We start from the raw sequence: 13369 nt of genomic DNA on the forward strand, positions 1-13369 counted from the left end.
CAATCCTGGTGAGGCAAATTATTATTATTTAGTATTTATATAGCGCCGCCATCTTCCGCAGATGCATATATCCCTGCATCATATGGGTATCGCTTGCGCTATGTGACATGTGACATATTCCACTGAATTGTCCAAACTAAGTCTATCTCCCGTTTCTCTTTCGTAGAGTTGTTCCAGCGCTGTCCCCTGTTCAAATTTGCTGCTTCCAGAAACCCTCAGAAACACTTGTGTCCTTGAGTACTTCCAAAGATAGGCAGCTCCGTAATACGCCAGTGCACTTTTGTGCATAGGCAGTATGGAGCCACCTGTATTCGGAAGCACTCGGGGACATAAGTGCTTCTGGAACTTTCAGGAATCCCCCCCTTAAAAATCCTGCGTTTGCCCCTGGATAAGGTGAAATGTGCCTTCTTAAAACAGAAGGAAATTTGCAATAATTCAGCTATAAGTGAACATTTGTGGTTACCCACAATGCACCGCTACTGAATACGCAGATCATCTCTTTTTGCCCCTGTAAGCCAGACAAGCACCCAGAACCGCTGGTGTATAGCAAGCCACTTATAGCTGAATTATTGCAAATTTCCTTCTGTTTTAAGAAGGCACATTTCACCAAGCATTGCTTATTAGTAGGAGGGCTTTTTGGTCTATTTTTATCCCCCTATACCTTCTTAGTGGTTTGGGTCACCCTGAGCTGCTTGGTTACTTTATAGAGAAGGTGAAAACAGAGGAAAACAGGTGAAAAAGCTTTGTGAATCATGCCCATTGTTAACACAACAGGAGGTGGAAACAGTAATAATCTGATTGCTTGATTAGTGGTCCATACACAAGCTAGCTACAGGAGCAATGTCACTCAAACAACATTTCCTGGCAAAAAAAAAGACTGGTAGTTTAAATGACGTTGTCCAAATGATCATGTTGTTTGAAAACTGTGCATGCAAGTTGAAAGTGACATTTCACACGTGTGCATGCTCTGGAACAATGTTGCTTGAACCATTTGTACACACTGGTCGACTGCACAATATCTGCTCAATAGTCGGAGTTGATCTGCCAGTTGGATTGGGTAGAATACCTGATAATGGTCGCTCATTGTTGACCTACATTTTTTACCATTATCATCTGAAATAGCAAAATATGTAGCACATCAGATGCTTCAAACAACTTGGATCCAGTGTGTGTACAAGGTTTAACAGCTCCAGAGGTACTGGTTGTGTTTAAGGTGGCCATATATGGTACAATTTTTTCATACAATCTTACCATTTCTATGTAGTATAAGGGTAAATTAAGTGAATAACCTGAAAGCATAATTTAGGCAGTTCCCTTATATTACATAGAAATGGTAAGATTGTAAGAAAAAAAAATGTACCATGTATGGCCACATATTAGATACACAGTTTCCTCCAGGCAGATCCCAGTCCTGTTTTCTTTGGAGGTGTTAGGCCAGAAGAGTTTGTAGAATATTGACACTTGCAGATAACTTTTAAAGGATGATCTAATGAAACTTCATGGAATTCTTTCTTTCATCTTCAGTAAAACTGAAGATAAGATGCAAGGCTGCAAGGTATATTCTTTTTTTTGTATATTTCAAATCTTACTGAGGAATTTCTTGTGTAAACAGGCTAGTGGAGTGTTTACGAGATTTTGGACCTTCCGACTGGCAGTTGGCTGCTGTGGTGTGTAAAGCTTTGTGGAACTTTACTGAGGATACCAACTGGACAGAACTGTTCCTGGATGATGATGAGACCAGCATACTTTTGGACATCATGGCTTCTTTCCTTGGTAAGGAAAACGGTGAAAATGTTATCATTAGAGACATAGCACCAAGTGCCTATTTAGCAAGTACCACTAAGGTGGCAGGGTCTGAAGTTTTCTGGCCTGATACAGAAAGGGCAACCTAATTCAATACAGTAGTCTGAGGCAAACCCATGAGCCTCATTTTACACAATGCTCTGAAATATCAATAGAATGACTGCTTGAACTGTCTTTACAAAATGGTGCTGCTTCTGGTTTAAAAGTCTAATGTGACATTATATATTTCTTGTTTTGAAGATGAAAGAAGTGCACTGGACTACTTGGGGGATGCAGATTTATTGGAATACCACAGAGCATGCTGGGAAGCAGAATTTAAGCCTGTGGCTACAAACCTCATGGGCAGAATTCACAAACATCATTCCTTCCTAGAACCTCTGCCTGAGCCAAGAGAGAATTTTTGGTAATAGCATATTTATGTAGATGTTTATTTTTCTTTGGGGCTCCTCTATAATGCTTACATATTGCATTAAAGGACCCTTGAACTAAATGAGATATGAGTTGGCAACTGAGGTATGTGGCTGGCTGTCTGTCCCTGTCACTAGGTTTAAAGAGATTTTCCAGTTAATGAGCGGAGAACATATACTTCTATAAAGTCCCAAATGTCCAATATCTCCCATGACACCATCATGCAATATTACTAATGGCATGTTAATCAAATACAGTAGTTCTGTGCATTCTGATCACAATTCAGCCTGCTTGAAGCTCTTGTGAGAATGACAAATAGAACTGTTCCTTTCTTGGCTTAGGCCAGGAATGTGAAACGCTAGTCCTCGAGGTCTGAAGTCCTTACACATTTTTGGCAATTTATCGCTGGGACTGAATCAGGAAAGGTGTGGTTCATCAAAAACACATTTCTCCATTCCTCAGTGCATCCTAAACACTGGCATGGATATGGCCCTTGAGGACTGGAGTTTGACACCTGTGGCCTAGGCAGAGAGTGCAGTCATTACTTTCTGCTGCCTTTCTGCGGGCTAAGTTTGCCCAATCAATGAAATGAATTGCAGCATTTGCTGTTTTGATAAAGCTGTACAGCATAAAAGCTGGTTTGAACTAGAGAGTCACAGGGCACTGAGGAAACACCCACATGGAACAGCAATGACATAATAAACAATCTCACCACCACTTTCAACTCACAATTCAGGGAGCTAGAGGCCTTGTTTTGTAAGGTGAGATGTCAGTAGTACAAGTAAGTTATACAATGTGCCTTTACTTTTGGTCTTAGGAGTGCATACACATGTATGAAGAATGTTGCCTGCAGGGATCGAGACACGATCTCTCAAGCAACAGTGTGGGAATGAGTGCTGTACAAATGCATGATGAGACAACGTAGCAGCTTCCAGTGGGAGGGGTAAGGAGGAGAACAATGTGCTTGGCTGACATGATCTGGCATTTAGATCTCACTTATTGATGCATTCTGGAGGCTGTATATGTTAGATTCTTGGCAGAGATGGCCCCAACTGGCCACCTTGGCTGAGAACCCCTGGCATGTGTTTTCCAGTTCTGCACTGAAGTTCCCCATTGCTGTTACTGGCTCCTGACTTTTGAATGTTTACTTCCAAATTGCTCACATTTTCCAAATTAGCACATGCACACACCTTCCCCACTAGACCTCACACCTAAAATTAGCTATACATTATGCTGGAGTGTGGTGGCACAAAGGAGTAGGTTTAGCAAGTACAAGTTGTCAAAGACAGTTTGCAACTCATGGCTGGCCTACTGCACTGGCCATTTTTTTTTTTTTTGTGTGGGACAATGCAGGTTTTTTTTTAAATTCTGAAATAAACAGATATTAACTTAATGAAGTATACTTGAACATGCTGATTGTGACATGTACTTAACCTTTGTGCTCTGTGGTCAGTTTAGCAGCTTCCAAAGTTACATGTGCAAATCATATGACCCCTGACTGTACTTGCTGAGAATACTTGGACCTTACTCAATAGGGAATCCACCATCATGCCAGGGGGAGAATGCTAGTCACAACACAACTAGAAATGTACCCAACTGCATGTTAGAGTATGCAAGAGTGATGGGACAGGCACAGGGAGCAAAGTATGTCACAAGCCGCTCCTTAGCGGGAGAGTCCAGTTTTATTTTTTTATACTTACCGTATGTATTTATTTTAAGTTTGCTTAAGTCCTGTGTAAAGTATTTCAGTAGCTGCTGTGTAAACAATCTGTCTGTTGGCATATCTTGTTTGGCTGCCTAGTGCAGCCAAAGGAGTGTGTGGGAGTAAGAAGTTTTATTTACCTGTTCTGTACGGCTTTTTCTTTTCCTCCACCAGCGGCTCTGAACTTCCTGCAGGTTTTCTGGGTGACGTGATTGGTATCCAGCAGACCGTTTCAGCACCACCCAGTAGTGGAAGAGGGGTGATGGAAGACTCTTCCACCACTGGATAGTGCTGTAAGGCTGACATGGTCTCCTGGATAACGATCATGTGTCATAATCATGTGAACGGAACAGAGAAGACCTGCTGGAAGTATGTCGCCACCACGGTGGAGGAAGACGCAGGTGATCCAGCCGTCCGGACAGGTATGTATGAGAGCTGCCAGCCAGGCTGGGGAAGGCACACTTCCCCAGCAGCAGGAAAAATTCAGCCCTGCAGCCAAATAAAGTTTTACTATATTTGGCTGCTAAAGGGTTAAAGAAAACTTGTACTGGCTAGGGAGCAAAAAGTTAAGATACTTCCCTAGGTATAGTGAAGCCTCTGGATAGGCCAGAGGCTTCCTGTGTCCTCTCCTACACTACCGATGCTGGCCAGGCTCCCCTTTGAGGACAAGTGGCTTTAGTTTACTGTGCTGGCAAGGCTGTACTCGTGCAGGAACAGTGCATCTGCACTTGTACTTGGTGGCGAGCACAACCACAAAAAATATCTAACGAGCTCTAGTCAGATATGTCCAACGGGGTCCATGCGTGGCAAAGGTGGGGTCAAGGAGCGCATGGGAAGCCCCTGGCTTATTCAGAGGCTTCCCTCTACCAAGGTAAGTAACTTTTTGTTTCCTGGCCAGTTCAGGTTAACCTTAATTGTATAATTTTCAGGTGTTTTTAAATAGTTTTATTTTTTAAAATTTGCTGTTATTTTTCATTCAGATACAGATCCAAACATTAAAGTAAACAAACAGAGAATCTGTAACAAAAAAAACCCTGGGGGAAACTTGCCTCCGGAGAGGGAAGCCTCTGGATCCTTATAAGGCTTTTCCCCATCCTCCTAAGCCTCAGGGATCCAGCACTTTCTCCCCTGAAAATACAGCCAAGGATGTAGGCTTTGGCACAGTAGCACCTGCAATATTTACCTACTACGATCCTGCGCAGATGCATTAGAGGCTTTCTGAACGGGCTCATTTGGAAATAGTCAAGCCCAATCTGGTCCGCTCTACTGCGCAGGCACGCAGTCGAGCGGACCCAATCGGGCTTGGCTATTTCAGGGCAGGATCGCGATAGGTAAATATTTACCTCACCGTTGTTCGCGGCTGCCAGTGCTGGATCCCAGAGAGTGAAGAGGAATGGGAAGCCTCGTTAGGATCCAGAGGCTTCCCCCCCTCCCCCTGCAAGAAGTGTCCCCAGGGGGAGGGTCCAGATTAACTTCTTTCCACCCTCTTAAAAAGAAAAAAAGCAGACCACGTGGGTATGCATTTAAGCATATCCGTGAATACATGGTAATACCCCCTCACTTACTGGCGGTGATGTAAAGCTTTCTGCACCCGATCCAGCTGGTGTAAATTACATTGGGGTCGGCGACTCTCAGCAAAGTCACGCTGTGACCCCGGAAGCGGAAGTCAGATCATGCAGTCTGCGCATGCTCCAGCTTCTGTCATCATCGTCGCAGCCTATCTGCGCACGAGCAGCACGTCATTGTGCTCAGTGCACTGAGGAGCTTCCAGGGTCACAGCGCAACTTTGCTGAAAGTCACGGACACCAATGTAATTTACACCAGCTGGACCTGGAGGGAGAACGTTTTATATCACTGCCGGTAAGTTAGGAGGTATATTACCATGTATTCGTGGGTATGCTTAAATGTATACCCACGCAGTCTGCTCAAGGGTCCTTCAAACTAATGGGTGTGCATTGCGTATGGTGACCTCATTTACAACCATCCACTGCTGTCTGTAATGTTGTTTGTGAAATAAAACAAGTCTTTTAAAAAAAAAAGTGCTCATCACAGGTTATGCTTTTAACTCATTCTGTGTGACTTCTTTTAGTTTATCAGTCCAGTTATTCATCTATAAAAGTATCTTGTCTATCTCTCTCTCTCCTGAGTGAAAAAAAAGCACTGTTCCTCAGCTCAAAACAAACATCCACTTGTAGGAATGCAAAGTAATGTGTTGGTAAAGCAAAACTGTGATTTAAAAAAAAGTTTGATAGTTCAGTAGAGGGAAACCTAATACACCTCTGGGACCCTCTTCTTCTTTGTGGCCACACTGCACAGGTGCATTGACACCCCGTGCCTAGTGGAAGCAAGCCCATAGCCTCAATCAACTCTACATTATTTCCATCTCATTGGTGCCACATGGCAGCGGAGTAAGCGTGGAAAACAATGCTCTTGTCCATCGCAATCTGCTATTTTGAATTGCTGGCCAAGCATTTGAAAGGGGTAGGGTGGTGCGGCACATGCTGGATTATCTGCAAAAGCGATAGCTACCTGCCAAATTTCATGTAACGTGTGTACGGGGTTTAACCACTTGGGGACCGCAGGCTTTACCCCCCTTAAGGACCAGACCCTTTTTCCATTCAGACCACTGCAGCTTTCACGGTTTATTGCTCGCTCATACAACCTACCACCTAAATAATTTTTGGCTCCTTTTCTTGTCACTAATAAAGCTTTCTTTTGGTGCTATTTGATTGCTGCTGCGATTTTTACTTTTTATTATATTCATCAAAAAAGACATGAATTTTGTCAAAAAAATGATTTTTTTAAAACTTTTTGTGCTGACACTTTTCAAATAAAGTAAAATTTCTGTATACATGCAGCACGAAAAATGTGGACAAACATGTTTTTGATTAAAAAAAAAAAAAACCTATTCAGCCTATATTTATTGGTTTGGGTAAAAGTTATAGCGTTTACAAACTATGGTGCAAAAAGTGAATTTTCCCATTTTGAAGCATCTCTGACTTTTCTGACCACCTGGCATGTTTCATGAGGGGCTAGAATTCCAGGATAGTATACGTACCCCCCAAATGACCCCATTTTGGAAAGAAGACATCCCAAAGTATTCACTGAGAAGCATAGTGAGTTCATAGAAGATATTATTTTTTGTCACAAGTTAGCGGAAAATGACAGTTTGTGACAAGAAAAAAAAAAAAAAGTTTCCATTTCTGCTAGCTTGTGACATAAAAAAAATGAAATCTGCCACGGACTCACCATGCCCCTCTCTGAATACCTTGAAGTGTCTACTTTCCAAAATGGGGTCATTTGTGGGGTGTGTTTACTGTCCTCGCATTTTGGGGTGTGCTAATTTGTAAGCACCACTGTAAAGCCTAAAGGTGCTCATTGGACTTTGGGCCCCTTAGCGCAGTTAGGCTGCAAAAAAGTGCCACACATGTGGTATCGCCGTACTCAGGAGAAGTAGTATAATGTATTTTGAGGTGTATTTTTACATATACCCATGCTGGAAGACACCCCAAGGTATTCCGTTAGGAGTATGGTGAGTTCATAGAAGATTTTATTTTTTGAACTCACCATGCACCTCACAGAATACTTTAGGGTGTCCTCTTTCCAAAATGGGGTCATTTGTGGAGTCTGTTCTGGCATTTTAGGGTCTCTGCAATCATTACATGTATGGCCAGTATTAGGAGTTTCTGGTATACTCCTTCTATTGGGTATACGGGTAATGCACTCTGGGCTGAAAGGAAAAATGAACGGCAAACATACCTTGCTCCACATCAATGGCAGATCTTCCTCCACATCAATGGCAGTGATAACCTCAGGAGAGAGACACACCGTGCCACCCTGCACTCAGGGTGAGCCACCAACATATGTGACTGGGCCTCAGAACTTTAATATACAGCATTATGCCTGTAGTATATAGCAATATGCCTGCCAATATAGATGACTCTGTGTGGCATTAAAGTATCATCATAGGCCCAAAGTAAATCACATATTAACCAGGGGTGTCCACACTCAAGGGAAATTCAAACATGCCGTCTTATATCACCAACCCAGCACAGATCAGCAATATCAAGCATGGAAACCGATCCTTCTTCCGACTTTTATGCTTACCTGTTTGTTTGATTTTCAAGCTTACCTCTCCTCCCCCTGGGACAATGTGCGAAATACCACTGAGTGTGTGCCTACTCCTGTGTCTGGAGTTCCCTAGGTTCTAATAGTGTACCTGCTCGTGGTACCTCTCAAAACACTCCCCTAGGCATAGGCCAGGCTGGTAAGGACATTTGGGACAATAAAAACTGGTGTCAGTCCTTCTTCTAGCACTGCTGCAGGCACGACAACGTTTTCTTCGGAAGCGTTGACCTGGGGTACTCGGAAGCTAATAGACGTAATGCCTTCCATGCAGTCGGCTAGTTGCATTTGGGGGGGGGGGGGGGGGGGGCTGGCACCTCCTGGATACAGGAGGTCCAGAACGATCTGTTCCTGAAATTAAAGGAAAGATCCAGTTCTCCCAGCCTTACTGTAGAGAACAAAGCTGTTGTAAACTGCCAATTGAATCAGATAAAAAGACACTTTCTTATACCAGCGTCTTGTTTTCCGGGAAATTAAATAGGGCGCTAATCTCTGGTCATTGAAGTCCACCCCTCCCATGTTGACATTATATTCGTGGACGACAAGGGGCTTTTCAATTACCTCAGTTGCCCGTTGAATTTGGACTGTCGTGTCTGTGTGAATGGTGGACAGAAAGTAAACGTCCCTCTTGTCCCTCCATTTCACCGCGAGCAGGTCGTCAGTACGCAAGGCGGCCCTCTGCCCCCGTTCAAGTCTGGTGGTTACGAGCCGTTGGGGGAAGCCCTGGCGCCTAGGCCGCGTAGTGCCACAGCATCAGATTCCTTCTAACTTTAAGTGCTGATAGAGGGCCACACTTGTGTAATAGTTGTCCACATAAAGATGGTACCCCTTCTGGAACAAGGGTGACACCAAGTCCCACACAACCTTTCCACTGCTCCCCAGGTAGTCAAGGCATCCGACCGGCTCCAATTTTGAGTCTTTTCCCTCATAGACCCTAAAACGATATGTATAGCCTGTGGCCCTTTCACAGAGCTTATACAGTTTCACCCCATACCGGGCGCGCTTGCTTGGGATGTACTGTTTGATGCCAAGGCGCCCGGTAAAGCGTAAGAGGGACTCGTCTACGCAGATGTTCTGTTCAGGGGTATAAGCATCTGCAAATGTTGATGACAGGTGGTCTATGAGGGGACGAATTTTGTGGAGCCGGTCATAAGCAGGGTGGTCCATTTTATGACTGGTTTTGTCGTCCTTGAAGTGCAGGAAGCGCAGGATGGACTCAAATCGTGTCCTGGACATGGCAGTAGGGTACAAGGTAACATGATGTACTGGGTTCGTAGGCCAATACGACCGCAATACATTCTGTTTCATTAGTCCCAAGTGAAGGATAAGGGCCAAAAAGATTTTAAGTTTGGAAACTTGGACTGGTTTCCACCGGAAAGGCTGGGCATAGCTGCTATCCGGGTTCTCTGTGATGAATTGTGTGGCTTTATGGTTGGTCTCAACCACAATTAAGTCCAAGAGAACCTGGGTGATGAACAGCTGCAAATAGTCTAGGGCCGTTCCTAGATGAGCTGTTGCCACCTGGACTCCAGACTGGGCGGTGAAAGGGGGCACTACGGGTGCGGCGGAATCAGGGGATTGCCAATCTGGATTTGCCAGCACCTCTGGGAGTCCATGGGTACTATGGGCCCGTCTTCTTCTTGGTGGTTGCGACGGTGGTACTACTGCACGTGCCACCATACCAGTTTCAACTTCCATGCTGGCGCTCACCACTTCACCAGGGTCTACGGAAGTACTGGTACTAAGTCCAGGAGATGCTGCGCTGCTGGTGCCTGCCTCACCAAGAAAACTCTCATCAGCGCTAGCACCACCCTGCTGCCCTTGAGGTGGATCCTGCGCCACCTGCGGTCTAACGACATGGGGTCTGGTACGCCTGGCTCTAGCCGGGACCAAAACCTCATCATCACTTTCAGTCAGAGAACCACTGCTTTCCACAGGTTCAAATTCGGACCCGGATGATTCGTCGGCTGAGTCTTCCCAAACGCTCTCATCCGACTGGTCCATGTACCTGTATACCTCCTCATCAGAAATCCCCCTTCTTGCCATTGTGGACTGCTAAATTTATGGGGTTTTCCTCCGAGACTACCCAGAAAAAAAGAGCACCTACCTAGCAAAAGGGAGTATTTGAGAGGTACAAAGCTGTGGTCACTGAGTTTTGATTAAAAAAAAAATCAAAACTGATCTTTACAGCGCCTCAGCTAGTGTACAGTGTTTTTGCAGTGATCAGAAAAAAAAATCTGTCACTACAGTGGGGCGGCTGAACGCAAGTGCGGGCGAACGATCAGGCCTGATTGGGTTGGGGGTGGAGGAAAGTGGGGTCTCAGAGGCAATCAAACAGTCACGGGACAATCAAAGCCGATCACGGGACAATCAAATACAATTACAGCACAATCAAATCCAACCACAGCACAAGCAAATCTGATGCACTCAGAAGGTGGTGGTTGGAGGTGGTGGAGGGGGGGGGGGGGGGGGGTTGGTGGGAAGTGGGGTCTCAGAGGCAATCAAACAACCACGGGACAATCGAATACAATTGCAGCACGATCGAATACAATTGCAGCACAATCAAATACAATCACAGCACAGTCAAATACAATGCACTTGGAAGGTGATTAGGTGGGGTCTGAGGGCGATTTGAGGGGTGGGGGGTTGATCAGGAGCCCGCACAGGGCAGACTGAGTCCTGATCTGATGAGAGGCAGACACGGGGTTACTGATCGAAGAGGGTCTGGGCAGGTGATCGGTTGCCCCCGCGGGGAAGTTAGGGTCTGCTCTGATGGGTGGGGGTGCTGAGGGGTGATGGACAGGTGATCAGAGGGGGATCAGGGGGTAAGCTAGCTGTATACAGATGTATACAGTATACAGGGCGGTAGTCTGGGATGGGGTCTGGGGGTGATCTAAAGGTAGGGGGGGGGATCAGTGGTGATTAGGAGGCAGTTAGGGACCTAATCTAGGGGATAGCGTCGATAGTTAGTGACAGGTGGGGGGGTGGGGGTTTTAGAGGGGTGCAAGGGTGCTGGCAGGGGTCTGCTGGGGTGATCAGGGGGGGGGTCTAAAGACTGGGGTGGGAGATCAGGGGGGCTGTGTGCAGAAAAAAAAAAAGTGTGGTGTATACTCACTACTGCTTCATCCTCGCTGGTGGTCTCTGGAACAATGAGACCACGAGACGAGGAGGAAGCGTGTATAAAGCACTTTGTTTACCTAACAAAGTGCTTTATACACTTTAATTGGCTGTATTTCTGTATTCCTCCGCCCGCCGGCGCTGCTAATTGGCCAGCGGGCTGGAGGCTAAATCGTTGGCCATCGATCCCTGGTGGAGGATCGCGTCACGGATGACGCGATCGCTCCGCCCATGCCCCTAAAAGGAGGGGAGTGGGGCGGTCGTTGAGTGGTTAAAAGGAGATTAACCATTTTAGCTGCATGGACTTGCCTCTCACGTCCACGGCTGGTACTGCTCTAGCTGCTGGGACGTGAGACTCATGTCTGTGCACTTTGCGGGGCTGCACCTGCGATGAATCCGGCCCCTGAGCCAATCTGTACTTGAACAAAAACAGTGATCATTCTTGCTGTACAACAGTGATCATGCTGCCATGCTCGCTTCCTCCCTCCGCTGAGCATTAGATTAATAAATGGGAACTTAGTTCCCATTTATTCATCTATCCTTTAAAGGGAAGGTTCAGGGAGGGGAGTAAAAAAATAAAAACCACTGAAACACCTGATCTGCTGCATGCTTGTTCAGGGGCTATGGCTAATAGTATTAGAGGCAGAGGATCAGCAGGGCTGCCAGGAAACTGGTATTGTCTAAAAGGAAATAAACAGGACAGCCTCCATATACCTCTCTCTTCAGTTCCCCTTTAAAGGGAAGGTTCAGGGAGGGGAGTAAAAAAATAAAAATCAATTTCCACTTACCTGGGGCTTCCTCCAGCCCGTGGCAGGCAGGAGGTGCCCTCGCTGCCGCTCCGCAGGCTCCCGGTGGCCGACCCGACCTGGCCAGGCCGGCTGCCAGGTTGGGCTCTTCTGCGCTCCAAGGCCTGGCACTTCTGCGTCCCACGCGGGCGCGCTGACGTCATCGGACGTCCTCCGGGCTGTACTGCGCAGGGGCAGTAGTTCTGTGCCTGCGCAGTACAGCCCGGCGGACGTCCGATGACGTCAGCGCGCCCGCGTGGGGCGCAGAAGAGCCGACCTGGCAGCCGGCCTGGCCAGGTCGGGTCAGCCACCGGAGACCAGTGGGAGCCTGCGGAGCGGCGGCGAAGGCACCTCCTGCCTGCCACGGGCTGAAGGAAGCCCCAGGTAAGTGGAAATTGATTTTTATTTTTTTACTCCCCTCCCTGAACCTTCCCTTTAAAGGGGAACTGAAGAGAGAGGTATATGGAGGCTGTCCTGTTTATTTCCTTTTAGACAATACCAGTTGCCTGGCAGCCCTGCTGATCCTCTGCCTCTAATACTATTAGCCATAGCCCCTGAACAAGCATGCAGCAGATCAGGTGTTTTAGTGGTTCAGACTTATAGGTCTGATCTGACAAGACTAGCTGCATGCTTGTTTCTGGTTTTACTCAGATACTACTGCAGAGAAATAGACCAGCAGGGCTGCCAGGCAACTGGTATTGATTAAAAGGAAATACACATGACAGCCTCCATATACCTCTCTCTTCAGTTCCCCTTTAAGGCTCTGTGATCGCCAGCATTGATGAGATGCTTGCGCCGGGCCTTTTCGGGGTTACTGGAGCTTGGGGGGCTCGTGTAAGGTGAACGGGCCTATCAATAGGAGTTCAATTAAATAGCAATTAATCACTTAATAGTGTGATGGGTTGGTGGAGCATCGACTTGGATATGTTTGGGAAGTGTTGGTTACACTATTGATGGGATTAGGAATATGTGAATATACTGTATACTTACAGTTGTGTTCAAAATTATTCAACCCCCACTGAAATTGAGTGTTTTGGCCAGTTTGACATTGATTTTGATCATTTCAGTCATCTTGTTTACAGTTAAATCAAAGAGGCACTTGTAAGTCAGACAAATATAACATAACATTTTTAATGAAATAACCAGAAATGTCTTTTCTGTGCTCACATCATTATCAGTTTTATTCAACCCCAAAGTGACATTCATTCTTAGTACAACATCCTTTTCCAGTTATAACAGCTTTTAAACGTGAAGCATAGCTTGACACAAGTGTCTTGCAGCGATCTACGCACATTCTTCATGGGCAAAAGCCTCCAGTTCAGTTACATTCTTAGGCTCAGCGCTGCAACTGCTTTCTTTTAAGTCCCACCAGAGGTTCTCAATCGGATGTAAGTCTGGTGACTGCGATGGCCACTCCAAAATGTTCCAG

General features: G+C 46.0%; 1 protein-coding gene across 4 annotated transcripts in view; it reads left to right on the forward strand.

Moving 5' to 3' along the window:
- ARMC2 (armadillo repeat containing 2) overlaps positions 1-13369 on the forward strand; it is a 249722-nt gene that overhangs the window by 218856 nt on the left and 17497 nt on the right. For 3 of the 4 annotated variants that reach the window (XM_068231267.1, XM_068231266.1, XM_068231269.1), the window contains 2 exons: positions 1613-1773; positions 2044-2463. In XM_068231267.1, the coding sequence (XP_068087368.1) occupies positions 1613-1773; positions 2044-2210 (328 nt within the window). In that variant the 3' untranslated portion in view covers positions 2211-2463. Of the gene's footprint in view, positions 1-1612; positions 1774-2043; positions 2464-13369 lie in introns of those variants that run through there. The other variant, XM_068231268.1, reaches the window with a different exon arrangement.

This window comes from Hyperolius riggenbachi, chromosome 4, assembly GCF_040937935.1.
Source record: "Hyperolius riggenbachi isolate aHypRig1 chromosome 4, aHypRig1.pri, whole genome shotgun sequence".
NCBI lineage: Eukaryota > Metazoa > Chordata > Amphibia > Anura > Hyperoliidae > Hyperolius > Hyperolius riggenbachi.